The sequence below is a fragment of the Citrus clementina genome, unplaced genomic scaffold, assembly GCF_000493195.1.
Source record: "Citrus clementina cultivar Clemenules unplaced genomic scaffold, Citrus_clementina_v1.0 scaffold_6, whole genome shotgun sequence".
Taxonomy (NCBI): Eukaryota; Viridiplantae; Streptophyta; class Magnoliopsida; order Sapindales; family Rutaceae; genus Citrus; species Citrus x clementina.
Window position 1 is genome coordinate 524,159 of NW_006262139.1, and position 25,601 is coordinate 549,759.

The following is a 25,601-nucleotide window of genomic DNA, read 5'->3' on the forward strand; positions in this document are numbered from 1 at the left end:
GTGAACATAAGCTCTGCAATTAAACACTTTAAAATGTTTATAAGAAACATTTTTCTCGATCCAAACTCTCCCAGGTACATCACTATTTAATGGGCTAAAAGGCAATAAAATCAACTACAGTATGCATAGCATCTTGCCAAAATGATTTAGGAAGCTTGGCTTTAGAAAGCATACACATGATCCTTTCTTTAATTCTTCTGTTAATCCTTTTTGCTATATTGTTATGCTGAGGGGATTTTGGTACACTTTTCTCAAGTTTAATTCGATGGAATTGATAATACTGTTCAAATTGTCCTCTTTACTCACCATCATTGTCTGCCCTGGCACATTTCAACTTTCTTCATGTCTCTCTCTCAACATAAGCATGGAAGAACTTAAACATTTCAAGCACTTGGTCTTTAGATTTCAAAGCAAAACCCCACACTTTTCTAAAACAATCACAAATAAAAGTAACAAAATAAAGAACACTTTCTATTAATCTACTTTACATCATGCAAATATTAGTTTTAATTGAATCAATGATATGTAACTTTTTAGATAGAGAAGCTTTTAAAAGCTACACTGAGTCTTTCCAACTAAACAATAAACAACAGTCTAGAGAGACATATATATGAAACTAGGTAGAAACTTTTTTCTGACAAGAGTTTTCAATCCTTTCTCTTCAATGTGACTAAGCTTTTTATGCCATATTTTAAGGACGGAATCTTTTACAGCCGCATTCACATCTTCTTTCTTGATCTTGTCTTTTATTACATACAGAGTGTTTACTTTCTTTCCCTTAACTAACACTACGGAGCCTTTGGTGAGCTTCTATTTTCCTTTAGCAATTTTGTTAATATAACCATTGTCATCAAGTTTGCTTGTGGAAATCAAATTAAGGCAAATATCTAGTATATGTCCAATATATCTGAGCAACAACTTACAGTCCACACTGGTTTCAATCAAATTTCTTCTATACCCACAATCTTAGATGCCCCTTCATTTCCCATTTGAAAATTACCACAATCATCATTAGCATAGAATGTGACATAATCATGATATGCATTAACATGAAATGAATCACCCAAATCAATCACCAAATCACTAGTATAGCAAGTGAAATACATAGAACTCTTATCATAAACAATAACCATATCACCATCAACCATGGTTTCAATTTCTCTTTGTTATTTTTTTTAGTATCGCCTATTTTTTTCGCCTGTTCTTTTTTCAACAATCTACACACCCTTTATATGACCTATTTTTTTATAGTGAAAGTACTTGACGTTTCTCCTCTGGGACTTAGATCTTCCTCTAGGGTTATAATTGTTTTGCTAAAGGAAATTTTTGCTTTAGCTTATCCCCTGCTTTTCTTACTTTTCTATAACAAGTGCATCTGACTTAGTGGGAACCACTTCAACACTTTTTCTTCTAGATTCTATAGCTAAAGTGAGTCTTCCATTCGGCATTGAATTATTGACTGACACCACTAATGACTCCTAACTATCAGGCAAAGAACTAAGTAATAACAATGCTCGTACTGCATCATCTCGAATAATCTTCATACATGTCAACTAATCAACTGAGCCATGAAACTCACTAGTGTGTTTCGTTATACTGCGTTCATCTTTGTATTTCAAGTAAATAAGCCTTTCATCAGATTGACTTTGTTACATGCTGTTGGCTGCTCATAAATTATTTCTAATTTCCTCCAAAGAACAACAATCCTGGATTCCTTCGAGACATGATGGTACATACTTTGGCCAATTCATGACCTGATAGTACTCACCACCTTCTGTTTTAATTGATCCCATTTCTTATTATCTAAATCGGTAGGTCTAGCTTCTTTACCTTTAATGGTTTCATGTAAATCTTTTATATACAGCAAATCCTCTATTCTAGACTTCCAAATATCACAATTCCATGACTTCAATTTAATCATGAACTTCCAAGATTCCTTCATACTAACTCTTTCTTTTTGTGTGTGATTAAAATTGGATTTGTGCCATAAATAAATAGAAATTAAACTAACACGATCCAAAGCAATTAGTCAATCACAAGAGGCACATATTTTTTGTAGAAAACCCAAATTCATGAGATTGTAGTCCAATATAACCTTCCACTATATTAATATGGGATTACAACACAAATTTTTCTTTAGATAGCACTAAAGACTAATAACATCAAGAATCTCAATAATCTTCGCTTACAGTAACAATCTAATATCTATTTCTCTAACAAGCGGATATCTCAAATAATAGCTAACGAGATGATAAAATAAAAATTAAGACAAAAAAAAATATAGAAGGTAGTGACAGAAACTTACTCTCTAAATTTGAGAGAAATAGAGTTAAATTGGCTTTTCAATAGCCTAATAAAAAAACTCATTTTATTGCTCGGGTGGGGGGTTTTTTGTCAGGTCCGAGAGAGTGGAGGTATGTTCCACCCCCTTGGTTGATTTCTAAATTATCTGCTTAATGAATTTTATTTCCCTCAAAAAAAAAAAAATAGCCTAATAAAAAATTAAAACCCTTTCCCCCAAATTTAATAATCGGCCACTGCGTTCTTTTTCTCTCTCGTCTTTTATGCGTTATTCTCACATTATCCAATGCCACTGCCACCGCCTGCTTTTATTCCTTTTTTTCACGTGAGTTTCGAAGTTAATTTAATGGTTAAATTCACTTAAACCCACAATTTTCTTTTAATCACTTAAACACCCAAACCAATGGAGGCTTTGGGCTTTGGCCACCTAAATAAAATGGACCCAATAGGATAGCATGTCCGGTTTGAGCCCAGGTGTTTCTGGCTGGGTTTAGTCTAATTTAGTCATATTTTTTAAACACGTGGGCTTGGTTCATACCTAAAATGCTCAAGCTCAGCCCAAAAGCAAGATAAATACCTAAGAAAAAGGAATCATTTTATTTTAATTAAAATACACTTTTTGATATTTATTTAACCCACCCATAATATATATTTAAAGTTTTAAATTCTTTCAGTCTAATTTTTAAAGTTTAATCTAATAAAAACAAAATTTTTATATATTATAAATTTATAAAAGATAATGAAAAAAATTTCTAAAAAATGTAACACATAAATTCGGGTTTTTAGGATTGAGCCGAACCCAACAGGAGACATGTTCCGGCCAAGCCCGGGCTTTACCAAGCTCGACCAGAGCCTAAAATTTTGCTAATTGGATTTTAGTAAGATAAAATTAGATTTTCGGTTGGGCTATTAGTGGAGTTGGACTATTGGCACCCCTCTAATGTCTTGATAAAACCCCTCTTCTAAAGGAACCCCATTACTGATGGAAAGAATTCATTATTCATAAACATATCTATATTCTTTCAAAATTGCCACTATATCAATTCCAGTAAATCGATTCTTCCTCTTTGCGAACAAATTCTTTTTTTTTAATTAATAATTCATCAAAAAAATAAAAAGAACATTATAAGAAAACTAAATTTTCCCTAAGGGGATGCTCCAGCCAATTAGGGAGTCATCTTTTCAACCTATGCTCAATTTCATCAAGACTTTAGAGGAGATTTCAAATGTTCATGCCAACTTCTCAATAGATGTCGGTGACTCGACTTCTGGAAACATGCTTAATCTCATTGCTTTTGTTAAGGAAAAGGTTGATAAGAAATTTGGGGTGTTTGAAATGATAGCTAGTCGTGTATTTGGCTAGGGGATGAGCTTCTGCAATTTGTAGTTCTCTCTCGTAATAATTTCTGTTAATGCATCATTACTTTTTTCTTTTTTGAAAAAGACATCTTTCATAAAGAAAGAAGATGAAAAAAAGATTGAATTAGGGTTAATTTTGGAAGAACATATATATTCTTATAAATTATGAATTCTTCTAATTAATTAATGGGGTTTTTTTAGAAGAGGAGTTTCATTCGAATTTTAAAGGGGTGGCAATAGTCTCGGTCCTATTAGTGGGTTAGACAAGTTAGATTCAAGTGTACGTATAGATTCCCAAGGGTTTCGAGCTTCTTCTCCCCTAGTAGACTCTGGTTTGGACTATACAATTGAATGTGATTTAAGGGTAGTTATATTCCCAACCCAGCTTCAAAAAAATAATTATAAAAAGTACATTATTTTTCATATTTTTAAATAAAAAATTGAAAACTTAATCAATTAAATCCTCATTTTCTTTTTTCAATCTGATTATTTTACCCTTATAAGGTAAAAAGTACCATGTACCCACAAAATTATTTTTACAAAAAATTCTATATTTCAAAATGATTTATTAATGCTACTTTACAATATGACTATAAATATTCAATCAAGTAACAAAGAATAAAAAATTCCTTGAAACATGAAATCTTTTAACTGTCAAATTGATGTTATTTACATATGTGGGGTATTGAAAATTTATTGAGTTTTGATTAAAAACGTAAAATTATATAGGTTATAAAAGTAAAGAAGCCTATTTGAGTCCAAGATTTTCTTCACTACACCCTCTTTTTAATTAGTTTTTTTATTATTAAGAAAATATTAGATGAAGTTACCTAAGTAACACTATTTTCTATTCCTCTAATCCACCCATTTTCTCTTTCTCCCATTTTTTAAATTCCTCACCATTCTCTCTCTCTCTCTCTCTCTCTCTCTCTCTCTTGGGTCGTAAGAGACAATTGTTCAAAGAGATATTATTGTAACCTATTAACTATCAAGTATAAAAAAGAACCAAACCTACTATCTAGATGTAATTTTCACATAACATGAAAAATAAAGGATTTTTCGTCATCTAAATTTTCATAAAGAAAAACTAACACTACACCACCTAATTTTTATCTAAAGTTGATAATTTAAACTAATAAATATCTCCATTTTAATTACCACAAAGAAAATATTTTAGATTTTGACAAGATGCTTCTACAATCAGTAAATTACCCAATTAAAACAATAATTTAGGTCGAATACTTTTTTTTTAAATAAATACTTTTTTTTAATAAGTTGTTATAAGATCCGTAATCAAGAAGAAAAAATATTTGATGGTTTTCTCATATAAAAAGAAAAAAATTAATGGCTAAAAGAAATTTAATAAGAGAGTAACAACCATGGTAGATAGAGATTTTTGTGATAGTGATGTTGGAGAAGAAGGAGAATAGAGAAGGTTAACTTCATAATTTTAAAAAAAATTAAAATTTTAATAATAATATATTTTTTTAAAATGAGTTTAAAGAGAAAATTAGTGAATTCAAATAGTCCCACCCAAAACTAAATATCTAAATTATTTTAGCACAATAACAGTTTTTTTTTTTGGGATATTTGGATATTTTATCTTGTAATGTAAAATAATGTAATTAAAAGAGTGATGTTATGCTTATTCAGTTGGAATACTTAATTTGTATTTCAACTATTGTGTCACCAATAGAATTTCACCATTTAAATTAGTAATAATAAAACTTAATAATTAACTATCATTTGAGCGAATTAGGAAGTAACACATCATTTGTTATATTGGGATGTAAATTAAGTATTTCAACTAAGTAAGCATAGCAATATTATAATTATTAAAATTGTGTTAAAGCTAGCTTAGTGGTCAAAGATGGTCAAGAGACTTAAGTCACCAAAAAAGAAAGGAGGATTTAATTGATTAATTGTTCAAACTTTTCTCTATTTGAATTTTTATTTATTTTATTTAAATTATGTGAATTTACACAAATTATAGGTTGGAAATATTCCCATCCTTGATTTAATCAAGCCTCTAACACATATTCAAGGGTCCAGACTCAAAACGAGGACGTTCAAAATTAAATTCAATTTGTTCGAAGACATATAACTTGACTGATCTTAAATGCATTTTGTGCTTGTGATCACTCTAGTTTAAGTAATAACAAAGAGCAATTATTGGAGCTTAGAGTAGATGAGGTCTTTCATTCTCATCACATTTTTTTTATATCTAATCTAATTTATACAATTTGCTAGCTCAATCTGACCAAGTCTCATAACCTTTAATCCAATATTTGACTGAATTTAAAGTTTTGAAATTTGGAATTAGTGGATTGAATGTTGACTTGCTACTGCAAGTATTAAAAAAAATTTAACTCAATTTGTAAAAACCGCTATATTTTTATTTTTATATTTTAATTTAAACAAAAAAAATGTTTAAATGCGGCACTATATTAGTAATTGTCGCATTAAGCTGAATTGAATTTATCACATTAAGCTGAAATGACTTTACTCACATTAAAGGAAAAACACTTATTTATTAACGCATAGATAGACGGAAACTAGGAAAGAGAGAACTAATTAAAGAATTATTTTATTAATTTTTTCATTAACTTAAACTTTCAAAATTACAAAAGGAAAAATAAAGGAATAAATTGAGTTGATCGGGCACATGAGGTCAGGCTTTAATGACGTCTTCGTGCGAAGTAGATTTTGGACTTTGAGTTCGGCACTTTTATCTGCAAAACAAAGAAATCGTAAGAGTGCCGTTGTTATTACTGGTAAAATTCGTCCAATGTGATATGTAGAATTTGTACCCAAGAAGTGAAACTGAGACTTAAGAAGAAAAGAGAGAAGAAATATTGTAGTATTCTTTTTAAGTTTTCCATTCCTAGGCTTGGCAATTTAGCCCGACCCGATTTTTGGCCCGACCCTAATTTTTAGGGCTTTGGCCCGAAATATTGTAGTATTCTTTTATTTTTTATTTTTTATGTTGGGTTCTTGAATTGAATTGTGTATGAGTAAAATAGTTGTGAAATTACATTGTGTGTTTTTAATTTTATTATATTGTGTGTTTTTCATGTTGGATTTTGGAATTGATTTGTGTGTGAAGTTGAAATAGTTGTGGAAAGTGGATTAAATTGTGTTTGAAATGGTTGAGTAATTACCGAATTGGTTGAAATAGTGATGGAAAATGAGAATTAAATTGTGGGGTTAATTATTTCGGTAGGGCCCGACCCGATGTTGGCCCGATTCGGGTCGGGCTCGGCCCGACCCTAACTAAATAGTGTTCGGACTTTTTTAGGGTCGGGTTTTAAATTTTTTTGATCGGGTCGGGCTTGGGCTTGGCCAAGCCCGAGCCCGACCCGACATTTTGCCATCCTTATCCATTCCCCCTCCAATCATTCTATATTACGCATATATAGCCTCCGATCTCTACACACACACTAAGCTATGAAATAGAACAACAATAGCAAAATGATGGCAAAATAATCTAGAAAATGACTAGATTCATGTTGAAAATCAGCAACAAAAGCTTATCCAACCGAACCCACTAAGACTACCAATTAATAGAATTCTAACTAACTTAAATAAGTCTTCCACTTTTGCTTTCAAACCGTGCACGTAATGCCCATGCATATTGAGCACATATCATTCCCCACCCTTTAGAACCACCTTGTCCACAAGGTCAAAGTGCCCCATTTACTTAACCAGTATAAGGTGGTGTGAATGGTGGAGGATCTTCAATCATGAATAGCTGTGACCTTTGGCAATGATGGCCAGGAATGAATTTCTCGTCACAATAATAACATAGTCCTTTATCACGTTGGACCCATGCTTCTTGGTTAGTCAACTGCTAGATAGGAGGAGGAGTGTTGGCATTGGCTGTTTGGTTTGCCTTAGGAGGGGGGCCCAAGATCCCAGCATAACTATTTGGGATTAGCGGTTGCATCACGGAAATAGGTGGTGGTTGAGAAAAGTGTTCGGTGCCGCGGTAGAGAGAATTCCACTCCTCAATCAATCTTGCCACACCAATTGCGTCAGCCAAGGTACGAGATTGTTTAATCTTGACATCGAGTCATATTTCATCCTGAAGACCTGCGATGAAACGACCAATTAAAAAAGTTTTAAGTAAGCCATCGACTTGATGAGAAAGCTTTTCAAAAACTTCTTGATACTCAGCCATTCAGGAAGTTTGTTTTAGGTGTGTTAAAGCTTCAGAAGGATCCTCATAATCCGTTTGACCAAAACGAAGTAATATAGCTTTGGTAAATTTAGTCCAAGTTTGTGGTCCTTTGGATTTGGTTAGCCAGCGATGCAATTGGAATGCTATTCCTTCGAGATGGAAAGAGGCCAATTGGACTTGCTGTTCTGAAGCAATGTTTTATAAATCAAAGTATAGTTTAGCTTTGTAAATCCATTTGGTAGGGTCATCACCACTAAACTTTGGAAAAAGAAGTTTGAGGAAAGTGAGGTTGGTTGGTGTGAAGGGATGTGAGTCGTGGCGAATGAGTTGATCTCCCTTCTTGGGAAGTGTGTTGGACACGTAAGGATTGAAGTTCGGTAAGGATTGTTTGAAGGGTGGCGTAAACTTGGTCAAAATTGGACTCGTGTCTAGCAAGGATTTCTTGAACCTCTTCACGAAATTCAGCATTGGATTTATTGCGTGTGGTCATGGATTATTGGCTGCTCTGATACCACTGATATGTAGAGTTTGTACCCAAGAAGTGAAACTGAGATTTAAGAAGAAAAGAGAGAAGAAATATTGTAGTACAATGCTTAAGTTAGAGATTAGGAATTGCTGAAGTAAGAATCTAAGAGAGAGAGCTTTTAGTTCTTGTTTTAGATGCTTGAAAACTAGAATACTTACCTAGAGAGCGGGATGATCCTTTTATAGGGAAAACTTTCCAAACCCATATTGTGTTAGAATATTTTAAAGTGATGACATGTGTGCAGAGTACTCGTAATCTTGGTTGGATAATAATATTTGGATTATAGTCGTATTAGGTTTCGTTATTCAACAAAGTGATAAGGAGAATAGGGTACAATAGTTAGTTTCCTACTTTACTTGTTATCTTACTCCAGACATAGGATAAGGAAATTAATAATAAGGGCAAATCTCCTTTCAGTTTAGTGATGATTGATATTTGAACTGTACTGTAATAAAATTACTCAGGTTAAGTATATAAATTTCTGATTATAAATATCAGAATTATAATATATCACTGTATTAAAAAAAAAACACAATGATGTGATCGGATTTCGAATGAAGAGAAATCAACCACCAAATTGTTAGATATAACGAGGAATCCTGAGAGTCTTTGCTGGATAAAAGATTAGATAGGAAAGGGGTGAACCACGTGCAATAATTACAAGAGATTTGGGCTTAAGGACGCGTGCGCATTAATAGGAGATGACATAGCATGGCTTTCAATTGAATGCGTCCAATTATTACATTCCACGTGGAAAGATCTTAGAAGGCAACCGATAATCGAACGGCTCGGGTAGAATGGTGGGAAGCAACTAGGATATGCTAGTTTAATTCAAAATTCAACCAGCCATGACTGATCACGTGTTTAAAATGGAAAAAGTTGATTTATTTCCACCTCTATTCAGAAACCCGAATTAATTCAAATTTTAAAATAGTGCAAGATAAGGAAGTTTTGCAGAAGAATCAGAGATACGATTTACTAAAACAACTGGATTGATGGAAAAGGTCCATTTCCGTTTTTACTTCCTAAGCTGTTTCCTCCTTTTTTTTTTATGACTTTTCCTAAGAATTATGCGTAGAAATAAAAAATTGTGTAGCATTAGATACTAAGAGTGTGTTGGTTGTAAAATTCCCTTCGCCAGACTAATTGCTGTGTTCGTGGATGTTTCTTCGATAGACATTACGTTATGAAGTGCAAATTCTCCTATAAAATTTGCTACAACTTGTCCCTTGATTGATGATTGTGATTGGTATGTCCTAATAGATAGGTCTCTGAATATTTATGTCACATTGATTGACTTGCCAAAAGTGTATTGACTCACCAAAAGCGCACTGACCGCGTGTTCGGAGATAGGTAGATATAAAAATAAAGTTCCCCCACGTGTTGGTTTTGCTAATGTTGGTGTATTTCCCAATTACTCCTTTATTGGTTAGAAAGCCTTCTCGCAATTGCTATCCCAACTAAAGTTGTGACCTTCTTGGTGAGTCAAAACTCAAAAGAATGGGCGGCATTTGTCTGTTAATGGAAAGATGAATCTATTCATCCTTAGGATCGTTGGTGTCAACATCATTGGGGGATTTACGGGAACAGTGCCATTCAAGTCTCGAGGCAGCTGTTTTAAAGGGATTGTGGGGCCATAGTTATTGCAGAATTTGAGGAGTGCGGCTTTTTCCCTGATCTCCCTATAGACAGCGCCAGATGTTGATACTAAAATTTCATATGTTCAGGTGATCGGTCACAGCAGGTTAGGCTTTAATGACGTCTTCGTGCGAAGGAGATTCTGGACTTCGAGTTCGGCACTTTTATATGAAGGTGTTTGTGTTGTTACCAGCAAAAAAACCTCTAATGCATAAGTCAGATATCAGGAATTGCCGAAGTAACAACTTGAGAGAGAAATTTTAGTTCTTATTTTTAGATGCTTGAGAACCAGAATACTTACCTCGTGGGCTGGGCAATCCTTTTATAGGGAAAACTTTCCAAACCCATATCGTTTTAGAATATTTTAAAGTGACGACACATGTGCAGAGTACTCATAATCTTGGTCGGAGAATAATATTTGAATTATAGTTGTATTAAGTTTCCTTATCCGACAAAGTGATCGGGAGAATGAGGTACGACATTACAAAATGATAGATTAGATTTGATTGAAAAATATTATTCATAAGAGTAATGCTATGTTTATTCACTTTGAATATTCAATTGAGATGCTTACTAATATGACATCTTATGTGTAATTCATTGAATTGTTCATAAAAATAATAAGTTTATAATTAATAATATAATCAATTAATACTGTTAGTTAGAGATTGATATATTGTAGTGGTTGATAAAATAAGCTGCTTCTCTTCTGTGGATGAAATAAACTGTTGATCTAAAAAGTAGCTTATTATTTAATAAACTATGTAGTTAGGGTTGTTGTGAGTTAGAAAAGTAGAGTACATGCATTTAATAAATTGGACTATAAAAGTATTGTTTTATTAAATAATAACCAAAATTGCCTTCTGTAATAGATTAAGGCTTATGAAAAAATAACACATAATAGTCTTCTTATTAAAATATTAAGTTTATAATTGTAATTTAAAAAATGTGTGATGCTTTATTTAGTAAGTTGCTTATAAAAAACAACCCCTTAACCTACTTTTAAAAGTTATTGTCAATATAGATTTACAAAACACCATTTTGATCTCGGTAGTTTGGATGTGGATATGTATTAAAACCACATCCAATAAAAAAACATGTGAAAATATTATATTTATTAACTCATACATTTGTTGGAGCTTGAACCCAAGATTTAAGACTTATGTTTGGTCTTCACTACTAAAGCTAGACCTTAGGTTAAAATTACTTTCATAAAATTGAATTGGATTGAAAAAGTAAATAGTGGATTGAATGTGAATCCGTATTGAATGTATTAGAGTTGAGCACTATCCGATTCGATTTGGTTTAATTTTAAATTGGAATAAATCGAACCGAAGCCAATTGGTTCATCAAATATTGAACCAAATACAAACCAAATAATAAAATCAGATCGAAACGATCCAAAATAATTCAGTTCAGTTCGTTTCCATATGGTGGTTTGATTTGGTTTGGTCAAAGATTGCATACGTCATAACCTGCTAGGTAATCCAGTAGAAATAAAACTTAATAGCAAAAATCATGTTCTAATTAGATAAATCCAAAAGCAATAAAGCTTAACAACTATTACACAAGTTACAAGACTCACAACCTGCTAGAAAAATCCAGAAACACAAAGCAATTAAGAAAACCACAACACTACAAAATCAAGCAACATAATAAATTCCACCACAAATGAAACAACATATATAAAGTTCAACACAGATCATTCGCCACTTCTTTGATTCTTCATTTTTCAAAATATTTTTTTAATTTTAAATCTGTGACCCATTTGGTGTTTTTGGTGAAGTTTGGTTTTGAGTTAACTAAACACAAACCAATTAATTCAGACAATTTAAAATCATTTAATTTATGCTACTTAAATCAAACCGAATTGAGCTTACATAATACAATTTGGTTCGATATCCAAACCAAATGCCCACCCTTTCCCTAGAATGTAACCTTAAACATTTGGTACTTCTAGAATAAATAGAGTACTAAACTCTAATTATTCAAAGAAGAAATCTAAAGAATAAAACACTTATGAAACACTCTTTAAATAATTATCAAACTAAGACACAAAATGATAATTGCCTTATTTGTTTTTATTTCTTCGGATGATTAATACAAACACAAGCAGGGTGTATTTATAGCTTTACAAATGCATTTCAGGCCACACATTAAAAAAAAAAATATCATTGCCTTACCCATGGCTTTACATTGTCTTCCACTTAAATTAAAAAATCTATATTATTTTCACGCCATGATTTCCACTCTCATTAAACAAATTCTATGCTTCGCACGTTAGCACCACAATCTAACTTAGAAGCTTATCAAGGGCTGGGCTTGGATTCATGCTAATAGGCTGGTGTTGTGTTATTTCAACACTACTCAAAAAATGGCATGGTCAAACAGGAGGTATGGCCAGCACTTCATTGAGGAGCGCTTAGATAGGTTCCTGTGCAGCAACGACTGGAGTGAAAATTTCCATGATATGGCAGCTACGAATTTGGTGAATTGGGTCTCCGACCACTGCCCAATCTTAATGGAAGTTAGAGAGAGATCAAAAGATCGGAGTCATGGCAAAAAATCATTCCACAGAGAGCATTACGAGGATATGTGGAGCTCATATGAAGCTTGTAAGAACATTGTGAGAAATGAATGGGCTTCCATGGGGAGAGGGGCTCGGGAAAATCCGGTGAAGCATTTCCAACAGGCTGCAAAAAATTCTTTAGCCAACCTTAATATTTGGAGTAAGTCTGAATTTGTGGATAGGAAAAAGAAGCAGGCTCAGCTAATTAACCAACTCAATCATGCAAAGCACGGCAATGCTCAGAGAATGGATGGAGACCAAATCAGAAGGATTGAAAATCAAATTAATGGCATGTTGATGGATGAGGAGATTTATTGGAGGCAGAGATCGAGAGCAGAATGGTTAAAGGAAGGTGACAGAAACACCAAGTATTTTCACTTAAAGGCATCAGCGAGGAGGAGAAAAAATAAGATATGGGGCATCGAAAACTCTCACGGGCAATGGACGGAAGACCAAGGAGAGGTAGAGAAAGAATTTTGTGAGTATTTCCAGAACCTATTCACAACATCAAGCCCAAATCAAAGCCAAATTCAGGATGCTTTAGATGGAATTAGTCCAAAGGTGACCACAAATATGAACCACCAGCTAGAGGAACCATTTACTAAAGAAGAAATTGTGGAAGCCTTGCATCAGATGAGCCCAACTAAAGCTCCAGGCCCCGATGGCTTACCCGCGGTTTTTTTCCAGAAGCATTGGCAGACAGTTCGGAGTAGCGTGCTGGGAACATGCATGCACATTCTCAACGATGGAGGTAACTTAACTGCCCTTAACCACACCTTTATTGCTTTAATCCCCAAAACGGCCAAGCCAAAAAAGGTTGCTGAGTTTAGACCAATTAGCCTTTGCAATGTGATATACAGGATAGTAGCAAAGACTATCGCAAATAGGCTAAAACCAATCCTTTCGCAAATTATTTCTCCCACTCAGAGTGCATTTATACCCAATAGACTCATCTCTGATAATGTGATTATTGGATATGAATGCCTCCATAAAATAAGACATAGTCAAGGAAAAAAGAAGGGGCTGGTGGCATTAAAGTTGGACATCAGCAAAGCGTATGATAGGGTTGAATGGTCTTTTCTGAAACAAACAATGAAGAAGCTTGGTTTCTCAAGGAAGTGGCTGGAACTGATTATGGGCTGCATTACTTCAGTTTCTTTTTCAGTTATCATCAATGGAACCCCAAAAGGTTTCTTTCATCCAGAGAGGGGCTTAAGGCAAGGCTATCCCCTCTCCCCATATTTGTTCATCATCTGTACAGAAGTCTTCTCAAGTTTGTTGTTACAGGCAGAAACAAAAAAATGCATCAGCGGCCTAAGATTTGCGGAGGATGTCACAATATCCCATTTGCTTTTCACGGATGACAGCTTGGTTTTCTCAACTGCATCAGTGGCTGAATGCAAGCACCTGAAGGAAATTTTTGATAGATATGCAAAGGCGTCGGGACAAATCTTTAATTTTGAGAAATCATCAATGTTTTTTGGAGGCAAGATTCCTGAGGAGCAGAAAGCAGCAATAAGAAACATCTTTAACCTCAATGTGGTTTCCAAATATGAAAAATATTTAGGACTCCCATCAATGATAGGAAGGAAGAAGACAAGCTTTTTTAGAGAAGTCAAGCTAAAGGTCTTAAGCAAGATTAATAATTGGCAGCACAAAATGTTTTCAAGTGGAGGCAAAGAAATCCTTATAAAAGCTGTTGCTCAAGCCGTCCCTGCATACGCCATGAGTGTCTTCAAGCTCCCTAAAGGCTTATGCGAGGAAATTCAGAGTGAAATCGCAAAATTCTGGTGGGGTTCAAAAAAAGACAAGCGGGGCATCCATTGGGCTCGATGGGACAAACTGAGTTGTGCAAAAAGTAGGGGCGGATTGGGTTTTCGAGACTTCATAAGCTTTAACCAAGCTATGGTGGCAAAGCAAGGGTGGCGGCTGATTCAATTCCCAAACTCCCTGGTTTCCAAAGTTCTTCGGGCAAGATACTTCAGAAGCTGCTCATTCTTAGACGCAAAGCCTGGCTCCAACCCATCCTTTATATGGAGAAGCATCTTATGGGGTCGGCAAGTGATTCAAAAAGGAGCGAGGTGGCGTATTGGAAATGGCAGTAACATTTTGGTGTATAAAGACAATTGGATACCAAGACCGGACACCTTTAAACCGATCTCCCCCCCAACCTTACCAATTGATACAACTGTAGGTGAGCTGATGGATGATGAAAACAACTGGAATGTGGCAAAGCTGAACCAACACTTTATGCAAGAAGATACAGAGGTTATTCTCAAAATTCCTCTCCCAAGAAGCCAAAAGGTGGATGAGATGTTGTGGCATTATGACAAGCATGGAGAATACTCAGTAAGAAGCGGTTATCAGATAGCCCTTAAACTCAAAGCCCCTGACGAGCCTAGCAACTCTGGATCAAACTCTAAAAGATGGAAAGCTGTATGGTCTATGGAGTTACCAGAAAAAATGAAAATTTTTATGTGGAGGGCAGCTAGGAATCTATTGCCAACGGCTGAAAATCTTTGGAAAAGGAAATGCTTGAAAGATCCAATATGCCAGGGGTGCAACAGGGAGGTGGAGACAGTCAGACATGCACTCTTGGATTGCAAAGCAGCTAGGAAAATCTGGTATCATGCCACTTCTTCAGTCCAAATATCAAATGCCCAGAATTAGGATATTCTAGAATTCATCCATGAGGTGTGGAGCACTTGGGGAAAAACAGAGGCTGAGCAAACAATAGCTTTCTGTTGGGCAGTATGGTTTGCAAGAAACAAAAGGATTTTCGAAGGAAAAAAGTCAGACCCAAGAGCCTCAGCAGCAAAAGCTGAATCACTTCTAGAAGCCTACCATAGAGCCCGAATACCAGATGCATCTCACATTCATAATGTCAAAAGGATTGTGCAGAAAAAGTGGGAGCCCCCACCTGGAAATTTCCTCAAGGTTAATGTGGATGCAGCAATAAATAACAGAGACCAAGTAGCAGGATTGGGAGCTGTTATAAAAGACCCAAGTGGCAAGATAGTGGCGGCAGGCACAAAGCAAGTACCACTAAGGGAGGGAGTGAGTTTTGCAGAAGCTGAAGCGATGGAGTGGGGTTTGCAGGTAGCAAAAGAACTCTCTCTATCCGCTTTGATCATGGAGACAGATTGCAAAGAAGTTGTGGACTTACTTAACAACACCAAGGGCAGTAGAACAGGTATAAGCTGGGTGATTTCAGACATCCAGGAGCAACGACGAGACTTTAAAGAGGTCAAGTTCAGACATATTCCAAGAACCTGTAACACTTGTGCCCATTCCTTGGCAAAGCTTGCTGTAGGAGCAAATACTTCAGCTGTCTGGCTGGATCATATTCCAGACGAGATATTGAATGTATTAAACAGTGTTGTTTGATTTATGAAATGATCATTTTCATTCAAAAAAAAAAAAAAAAACACTACTCAAAAAATGAATATCGCATTTTAAGTATTATCACTTATCCACATTTTCTATCATTGAATTAAATACAATTAATGGATGAGATTTTTTCTCTATTTATATAAAATTTCTCAAGAGTTTTATATATAAACACAATTTGAACTAAATTAAAGCTAAATTTGTACCTTTTTCTTTGAAAAATGTGTGAATGTTTGAATTAGAAAATGGAAGCAAGCAATGATTGTATGTATACAATGCACAAATTTAAGCCCTTTAGGACTTTAAGTGATTTTTAAGTAGTTTTATTATTATTATTATTATTATTTTGATTATATGAGACTATTACTCAAGAGTACAACTCAGATTATATGAGATTACAACTGATATTTATAAATTAGATTATTACTGGGACTAGTTTATATTAATTCTTATAAAGTCCGCCTAGATTTTTACCATCTATGATATTCGAGGGACGTCTACTCCACTCACATTTCGAAAGAGAGAATACTGTCTTCACTCAAATTGAGGAAGGAAATTAAACCCCCATAATGCATTGTGGGGGCTCAAACTCATGACCTCACAATTATGAGGTATGGGTTCTAACCACTAGACTTTAGTCTAGTGGTTTAAGCAGTTTTATTTAACTGACCACTCGAATTTAAAATTAGAGGTCGTACATTTTTATTTAGAGGTTGAAAAATTGGTTTGAGTGCCCATCCCTCTACCTTTTAAAACATAAAAACATTAATAAAAGCAAAATGTTTTTTACATTATGTTTTCTGAAAGCCACGAATGAGTATACAAAAACTGATATGACATAAGGAGGTTATTTGTATAAGATCATCATGGGCACATATAACTGAAACAAATAATTGTTATTACTTTTCAACCTACCTCGACATGCCACATCAATTTATATACATTTGTGTAAAACTGTTTGTGACTATTATTATTGATGCCTAATTGAAATCAATTAACCTTTTGGCCAAACTGGTTTTCAAGACGTGAAACATGATGAAGGCCATAAATTTTAATTTGGAGAGGCATGCAAAGTCATTAATACCCCTGAAGTTAGTAAAGGCCATAGTTTCTGTTTCTTGGGTTTCATGTTTAAGCTGTTTGATAAAATGCTTGACTGAAGATCATATTTACCTAACTGAAGTTGCCTTGCCCTGATGGTTTAAGCTCCGGTTCATGAATGATTCCCCTCTGCTTGAATGCTTAGACCAGCCTGTTATATATATGCTTTTGACTATATATATACAGGATATGTGTAAAAAAATAAACAACAAATGTAATACGTACGCGTACGTTTATATGTCATTTTGTTATATATCATGGTTTCAATTTATAATATATCAAACATAAAATCCTTTTGTTGTAGGACTTGGCAAAGCTGTTGGGTTTCAGGTCCCATCAAGTCCAGATTTCTATCATTGATGATGCTAATGGTATAATAAAGCCTGGAAGGTATGATATATATACCAATATGATTTATATTGTCGAATGCAACATGACCATGTTACCTAAATATTTAGAAATTAATGAGAATCTTCCATAGTTCAGGCCTACATTTTAACCGCTATATATATATATATATATATATATATATATATAACACCCTTCTCCAGTGCAGGCGTTCACATGTTGAATGATTCAGATTTGACGCTTTGTACAGCGTCAGATCTGAATTTAGCAACTTGCTAAATAACTAGAATTCAACAATGATATGCTAACAATGATAAACAACCATGTATATATATAAAACTAGATGCATGAGGTTAACTTTCTTGCAGGATGACCCTGTTGCTTGGTCCTCCAGGATGTGGGAAGACGTCCCTCTTAAAGGCTCTTTCGGGAAGCTTAAATCAACCTTTTAAGGTGTTATTCTTTCTATTAAAATGTAGGCCTATCATTTTTTTATGGCCCTCCCACGCTTAACATTATTTTGTTGCCCTCCGACGGTCATTTTTGGATTAGAATTTAAGAATTTGGGGAGAAATAACAAGGGATTTGAATACCCGATGCTGTTATACAGACCGTCCCTATAACAATGCTCCCTTAGACATTTTACTTAACTACCTGCAGTTTAGTTTTCAATTCTCTAGTCAATAATAATGCTATGATTAGTTAGTTGGGATACAAATTAAGTATACCTACTGAGTAAGCATAGCATCACTCTTCTCTTATTTATGTGATAAAATCACCTGCTGGTACGTAACTAGAAGAAGGGCTGAGTGCTACTTGGTTCAATTGATGAGTTCTCTTAATGATAGAATAGGGTTTGGATTGAGTGTCATATCCTGGTTTTGTACGGGCTTGGTTTTGGATATGATCTTTTCCTAGAATGTTACGTAATACCATCAAGTCCTACTCACTGCTTTAGTTTTTGTGTGCCCTGTTTTCTCCAATAGGTCACTGGGGAAGTTTCGTACAATGGTTATAAACTTGAAGAGTTTGTACCCCAGAAATTATCTGCATATGTAAGCCAATATGACCTGCATATTTCTGAGATGACTGTGAGAGAAACACTTGATTTTTCTACATATTGTCAAGGTGTTGGAAGCCGAGCAGGTATTTAATTTTCTTGAACACGGCATCGCTAAAGTTTTTGATATCAATTAAAATGTTTGTTTTCACCTATGTAGATATTCTTTTGGAACTCAGTGGAAGAGAGGAGGAGGCAAGAATTATCCCTGATCCAGACATAGATACTTATATGAAGGTCCATAGAGTTATATACAGTGTTCTTTTTCCTCAAAGTTTTACCATTAATGAAAGAAAATTTTATTAACTCAGAAGCTTCCACTATTCCAAAGATTAGTATGGTGATGCAATACATTGTTGATAATTATAGATTTTACCTTTTTAGGCAACTTCTGTCCACCGGTTGAAAAAAAACCTTCAGACAGACTATAATTTAAAGGTGATTCTAATCATAAACATATATCGTATCAGTTTCCTTATCACATTCAGCAAATGTCTTAATGAGCAGTTTATAGGTCTCGTTATTTTTCATTTTTCTTTCAGATCCTTGGACTTGATATCTGTGCTGACACGCTGGTTGGAGATGCTATAAGAAGAGGCATTTCTGGAGGTCAGAAAAGAAGATTGACTACAGGTAGTGCCCCACTCTAAATTCTGTTTCAGGAATTGGGAAAAATGTGTTCTCTATTTCATTGAAATCTCAAATTCAATTGAAGCTTTACTAAGGACTTCATCTGAAATTTTGCAGGGGAGATGTTGGTTGGTCCAATAAAAGCTATGTTCATGGATAAAATAACAAATGGCTTAGACATTTCCACCTCATTTCAGATTGTCACTTGTCTGCAACATTTGGCGCATATAACTGATGCTACCATACTGATTTCACTGCTTCAACTGTCACCAGAAACTTTTGATCTCTTTGATGACATCATATTAATGGCAGAAGGAAAGATTTTGTATCATGGTCCACGTGAAAGTGTTCTAGAATTCTTTGAGAGTTGTGGATTTAGATGTCCAGATAGAAAAGCTGTAGCTGATTTTGTCCTAGAGGCAAGTTCATTTGCATCATTTCCATTCGCAAATTTATGTGCTTCTATCTTATATCTTCCATTTTCTTTTCCCCCAGGTTATATCTAGAAAAGACCAAGCCCAATATTGGTTCCACAATGAACTTCCACACAGTTTTGTTTCAGTAGACATGTTCCATGAGAAATTCAAGGAATCTCCTTTTGGCAAAAAGCTTGAAGAGGATCTCTCAGAGCTGTATGATAAATCTGAAAGCAAGAAGAGTTCCGTTTCTTTTGCTGTGTTTTCTCTTTCTAGATGGGAACTATTCAAAGCTTGCATGTCAAGGGAGCTTCTTCTGGCAAAGAGGAATTATTTTCTCTATCTATTCAAAACAATTCAGGTTACTTTCCTACTTCCATATTCTATCTATCTTCATTCTTCATCCCTCTTTTATTTTATTTTATTTTATTTTATTTTTTTGGGTGCTAGTGAAACTTTTCTTTTCACTTTATATTGCTATGTAAAGATTTTTTTTGGCTACAGCTTATTATTATCGCAACCATGACAATGACTCTTTTTCTACGGACTGGGATGGAGGTTGATGTATTTCATGCAAATTATTTCATGGGTTCTTTGTTCTACACACTGGTTATACTCATCGTCGATGGCATTTCGGAAATACCTATGACTCTCGAAAGACTTGCAGTTTTCTATAAACAGAAAGAGATGTGCCTTTACCCAGCTTGGGCATATGTGATCCCGGCAACTATTCTGAAAGTTCCTCTTTCTTTAGTTGAATCTCTAGTTTGGACTTCTCTTACTTACTATGTCATTGGATTTAGCCCAGAGCTCTGGAGGTGGGTTTCATTTGAGAAAGCTTTTGTTTATTTTTGCATTGAATCCTCTGTAGATCATTGTGCTGAGACTCTCAAAATTGATCAATTTATGTGTTTTCAGGTTCTTCCGCCATTTCATTCTACTTTTTTCTGTGCATTTTACGTCATCATCTATGTTCCGATTTCTGGCATCAATTTTCCGAAATATTGATTATTGTATGGCAGCTGGAAGTTTTGCAATATGGTTCATCCTATTATTTGGTGGCTTCATTATCCCACAATGTAAGGCTATCTTCCAATAATATGATCGTCTACTTCAAATTAATGCACTGGAAAAAGGTATAAACTTAAATTTGTATATTTAATGACTGCAGCCTCTATGCCAGTGTGGTTGAAGTGGTGCTTTTGGGTTTCTCCTCTCTCATACGGACAAATAGGCATTTCGGTAAATGAATTTCTTGCTCCTCGATGGGAAAAGGCAAGTCTTTTAGCCATAGCTACTACTAAGTTTTGTCTTATATATATTCTAATGTTGAAGCTTTGAGTAATAGCTTAATGGGAAGTCCAGTTTCTTTATGTCCGTTCTTAGCGCTGTTGTTTATTGTCATTGCTATTGTCTTGGCTGATGATTTTGGCTATGTTTTAAGTATACTTACAACATCTCCATTAAATTTTGAAGAAAAGTATTCATTGCTATCCATACTTCTTGATGGCATTGTAGATTCTTTTTACAAACACTACAATAGGGCGAGAAATTCTCAAAAGCCGTGGGCTAAACTTTGATGAATACTTTTTCTGGATTTCACTTGGTGCCTTGTTTGGATTGGCTTTGGTTTTCAACTTTGCCTTTGCCTTGGCCTTAAGTTTCTTAAAGCGTAAGTTCTATCATCATTATATCTTTATTGTTATTATACATTAACTTGAGATCTATAATTAGAGCATTAATGCATTTTAATTTGTTGATTAAATCGATAATTAGAGCAAATGCATGTTAATATGTTGACAAATTAAATACAAATACAGCTCCTGGATCATCTCCTGCTATGATTTCACATGGAAAGTTTTCTGGTATACAAAGAAGCAAAGGTTCCTGTGATGATGAACATGTTGAAGGTGTTGATATGAATGCTCATCCCAACACCAGTAAAGATTATTATAAAGGTTAAATTGGTTTCTCACTTCTATACTTCAGGTTGTTTCAATCTTATTGTCTTACATGTTTTTCCCATCATTTTTATGGATCCCATATCACAATAATCCACAGGCCAGATGGTTTTACCATTTCAACCCATAACAATGGTTTTTCAAGATTTGCAGTACTCTATTGATACCCCATTGGTAACCTTTCTAACCATCACTTTATTCAGAGTTCAGATAATTATAGAAATTTTATAGCCGTTAGATTTGATAGCAATAATTTAATTTTTTGTTTATTTCTTTATCTCAATGTATGTTTTTTTTCACTGAACTTTGATTTCAGGAAATGAGAAGACGGGAATGTGGATTAGCTCACAAACTCCAACTCCTTGATGATGTTACAGGCACATTAAGGCCTGGCGTTCTTACAGCACTAATGGGTGTTAGCGGAGCTGGGAAAACAACTCTTCTAGATGTTCTTGCTGGTAGAAAAACAAGTGGCTGCTTTAAAGGAGAAATAAAAGTTAATGGATACCCTAAGATTCAAGAAACATTTGTTAGGGTTTCAGGTTACTGTGAGCAAACTGACATACATTCTCCTCATATCACTATAGAAGAATCTTTGTTTTTTTCTGCTTGGCTACGTCTGCCTCCAACGATTAACTCGAAAACTAAAGCGGTAAGTTAGTATATTGAACATTCTGTACTAATGTTGAGCCCCTATCTAACTCTGAAGCTGCTATGGCACATTGTTTCAACAGGACTGTGTGAATCACGTACTTAAAACCATTGAGCTTGATGGAATCAAAGAGTCCTTAGTTGGAATACCTGGTGTCAGCGGTCTATCCACTGAGCAACGTAAACGGCTAACTATAGGTGTTGAACTTGTTGCCAAACCATCAATAATTTTTATGGACGAACCTACAACTGGTTTGGATGCAAGAGCCGCGGCAATTGTCATGCGAGCCGTAAAGAATGTAGCTGATACTGGAAGAACAATTGTTTGTACCATCCACCAACCAAGTATCGACATATTTGAATCTTTTGATGAGGTTAGACATATCAATGTAATCCTCAAAATTAAAACCACTGCCATAACTTTTCGCCCAAAAAAAAAATGAATATTTGAAATCATAACCTTTCTATTCCCATTGTAGTTGATCCTTTTGAAAACTGGTGGGCGCATCATCTACGCTGGACCATTAGGAAATCATTCAAGTAGAGTTATAGAATATTTTGAGGTTAGTTTCATATCATAAACGTGAACACAGCTTTTCTTTTTCATTCCTTTTACTCTAAATTTTCTTTTTGCCGATGCTCAGTGGAAAGTTATTATCACAGGGTATTCCTGGGGTGCCGCAGATTAGAAATAATTATAATCCAGCAACATGGATGTTAGAGGTCACTTCTGCATCTACAGAAGCTGAACTTGGTTTAGATTTTTCCCAAATATACGAAGATTCTCTTTTGTATGAGTAAGTTCATTACATGTTTACATGATAATGTGCTGGTGTTCTCTTACAATCTGTTACCACTTCAATTTGAATCTTGTTCATATCTCGAAGAGAATATTAAAGGGCCTAACACATGTGCTTCCTTTCATGTTGTTGGGGTTAAAAATTTTAATTTGATGATTCAATAAATTGCTGAGTTTGAGCCTCATGGATATAGACATGTATTGTAAATTAACTATGTATTTCTTATGTGTTTTTAAATGGTCAATATTGTTGTAGAAATAACAAAGAGCTCGTAAGGCAGTTGAGTACCTCAGGAGGTGCTGCTAGAGATTTGCATTTTACAACTCGTTTCTCACAAAATGGGTGGGGCCAATTCAAATCTTGCCTTTGGAAGCAGCACTTGTCTTACTGGAGAACTCCTTCGTACAATTTAATGCGGATCTTGAATACGATTGCAGCATCATTTCTTTTTGGTTTGCTGTTTTGGAACAAAGGAAAGGAAATGTAAGTTTGTTTCTTGATTGTCCTTTTTGTTTTCTATTTATTAGCTCAATTAAAATCAGCTTGCGACAACTGAAATGTAATTATGCAATGCATAAGGATAACTGCTCTGCAGCAATCTAATACTAATTTCTTCTTCGTTTGATCTGTCAGAAATAATCAGCAGGATTTGTTCAACATACTTGGTTCATTATATGCTTCGTTTATATTCTTGGGATCAATGAACTGCTCATCGGCTTTACCTTATGCTGCATCAGAACGAACTGTTATGTATCGCGAACAATCTGCAGGAATGTACTCTCCATTGGCTTATGCATTTGCGCAGGTATAATTCTTATTTGACAACTGATTATTTTTATAGTGATGCCTTATAATGTATTTGTGGAAATGAAAATGACGTTTTAAATTTGGTCTTTTTAGATTAGAGTACATGTCTGGTAGAGCATTTCCAAAACATTTATGTAAAACTGACAACAGAGAGAACAGAGGAAACAAATTTAATAGAATCTTTTCCATATTAGTTTCATTATATTTTTTATAGGACTTAATTTTCCATTACTCAGGTCAGCTTACTGGTTTTGATTGTAGGTGACAATTGAGATTCCATACTTACTAATTCAAGCAGCTTTATATGTGATCATAACTTATCCGATGATCGGATTTTATGCATCGGCATATAAGATTTTTTGGAATTTCTATGGAATTTTCTGCTCGATGATGTCCTTCAGTTATCTAGGACTGTTGCTTGTTGCATTGTCACCAAATGTTATCGTCGCTTCAACTCTATTCTCAGCTTTCTATACCACTTACAGCCTTTTTGCCGGATTTGTGATTCCTCAGCCGGTATGTTTCTATACTCCACTAACAATGTTACACTGTTCCCATAATTGATTCTAAAGGTAGCGTTTGTTTGTTTGTTTTTTTTTTTTTTTTGACATCTAATGAGTCTGAATTTTTTTGAAGTCTGAGTCAGTCTGAACACAAGTATTTAAATAACATGTTTGCATTTAATATCAGAATATAAGTGGCATTTTGTTTCGTTTTATAAATAAAAGACATTTTAAACATGGTTATTGGACATTTATGTCATTGTCAATCAAAATAAAAAAGGAATTAGTTTTTATAGTTTAGGAAATGCATATATTTTATAGAGAAATTGTAGAATATAATATTTTCTTCTCATTCAAATATTTTTCCATTCAGATAAATGTCATAAAAATTTACTTTTTTCTGTTTAGATGTAAATATTTAAGGATCAGACATAAATTATAAAAAAATAAACTTTAAAAAATCTGAAATTAATAAAATTTCATAGTTCAGATATTTATCAAATAAGCCCTATCAATATGTGCAGGAATTAAACCTAACTCTAAATCTAAATCCATAAGTAGTTTGAACGATAATAATTTCTCTTTAATTCGCTTGGTCACTTCACAATCGGGAACCCCCTCAAGGTTCCATCAACGAAAGAATAATTTTACTATTTACTCTTGTGACATGAAAGGACCAAATTGCCCGGGTAAAAACATTGGGCTTAAGGATAAAAGGAAATTATAGAGGACTTGATTGATCATTTCAAATGAGCTTGTCTTTAATACTATTGGTCAATCAGTTTTACCACTAGAATATGTCAAAAAATTTTAATTTATATCTTACAATTGACAAATTGTTATGAACATGTTGTTACTTGTATTTGCAGCAAATTCCGAAATGGTGGATCTGGTTATATTATCTTAGTCCTACATCCTGGACATTGGAGGGATTGCTCACTTCACAATATGGAGATATTGACAAAGAAATTATGGTTTTTATAGAAAACAAAACAATAGCTTCATTTTTAGAGGAGTACTTTGGGTTTCACCATGACCATTTAGCAGTTGTAGCAGTTGCTCTTATTGTATTTCCAGTAGTTTTGGCTTCTTTGTTTGCATTTTTTGTAGGGCGGTTGAACTTTCAGCAAAGGTGAACCTGTAGAAAGGATTAGGCAATTAAGGGCATTTGATCATATGTAACTTTTTTTCTGAGATACAAAAACTTGTGTGTGGAAACCGAGTGTGAGGTCAAATTTACACAAAATGAAAATTATTTCATTAAAATTCCAAAAAGTTGACCAGTTTATATATGCTTCCCAAACTTAGGCTAATATTGCTGCGTCAATTGGGTTAATTGATTTCTTGCTCAAGCATTAGAG

The 25,601-nt window shown here is 34.4% G+C and overlaps 1 protein-coding gene across 3 annotated transcripts in view; it reads left to right on the forward strand.

Moving 5' to 3' along the window:
- Window positions 1-25,465, forward strand: part of LOC18039363 (pleiotropic drug resistance protein 3) — a 32,451-nt gene extending 6,986 nt beyond the window's left edge. The window contains exons 1-23 of one of the 3 annotated variants that reach the window (XM_006428206.2): window positions 16,998-17,054; window positions 17,369-17,454; window positions 17,781-17,865; window positions 18,399-18,558; window positions 18,633-18,709; window positions 18,857-18,910; window positions 19,015-19,105; window positions 19,220-19,521; window positions 19,598-19,879; window positions 20,023-20,336; window positions 20,437-20,597; window positions 20,690-20,793; window positions 21,037-21,190; window positions 21,339-21,476; window positions 21,580-21,653; window positions 21,796-22,131; window positions 22,214-22,504; window positions 22,610-22,693; window positions 22,794-22,927; window positions 23,186-23,413; window positions 23,564-23,735; window positions 23,999-24,253; window positions 25,110-25,465. In XM_006428206.2, the coding sequence (XP_006428269.1) occupies window positions 17,782-17,865; window positions 18,399-18,558; window positions 18,633-18,709; window positions 18,857-18,910; window positions 19,015-19,105; window positions 19,220-19,521; window positions 19,598-19,879; window positions 20,023-20,336; window positions 20,437-20,597; window positions 20,690-20,793; window positions 21,037-21,190; window positions 21,339-21,476; window positions 21,580-21,653; window positions 21,796-22,131; window positions 22,214-22,504; window positions 22,610-22,693; window positions 22,794-22,927; window positions 23,186-23,413; window positions 23,564-23,735; window positions 23,999-24,253; window positions 25,110-25,376 (3,762 nt within the window). In that variant the 5' untranslated portion in view covers window positions 16,998-17,054; window positions 17,369-17,454; window position 17,781 and the 3' untranslated portion in view covers window positions 25,377-25,465. Of the gene's footprint in view, window positions 1-16,871; window positions 17,455-17,780; window positions 17,866-18,398; window positions 18,559-18,632; window positions 18,710-18,856; window positions 18,911-19,014; window positions 19,106-19,219; window positions 19,522-19,597; window positions 19,880-20,022; window positions 20,337-20,436; window positions 20,598-20,689; window positions 20,794-21,036; window positions 21,191-21,338; window positions 21,477-21,579; window positions 21,654-21,795; window positions 22,132-22,213; window positions 22,505-22,609; window positions 22,694-22,793; window positions 22,928-23,185; window positions 23,414-23,563; window positions 23,736-23,998; window positions 24,254-25,109 lie in introns of those variants that run through there. The other 2 variants (XM_024181496.1, XM_024181495.1) reach the window with 2 other exon arrangements.
- The last annotated feature ends 136 nt before the right edge of the window (window positions 25,466-25,601 follow it).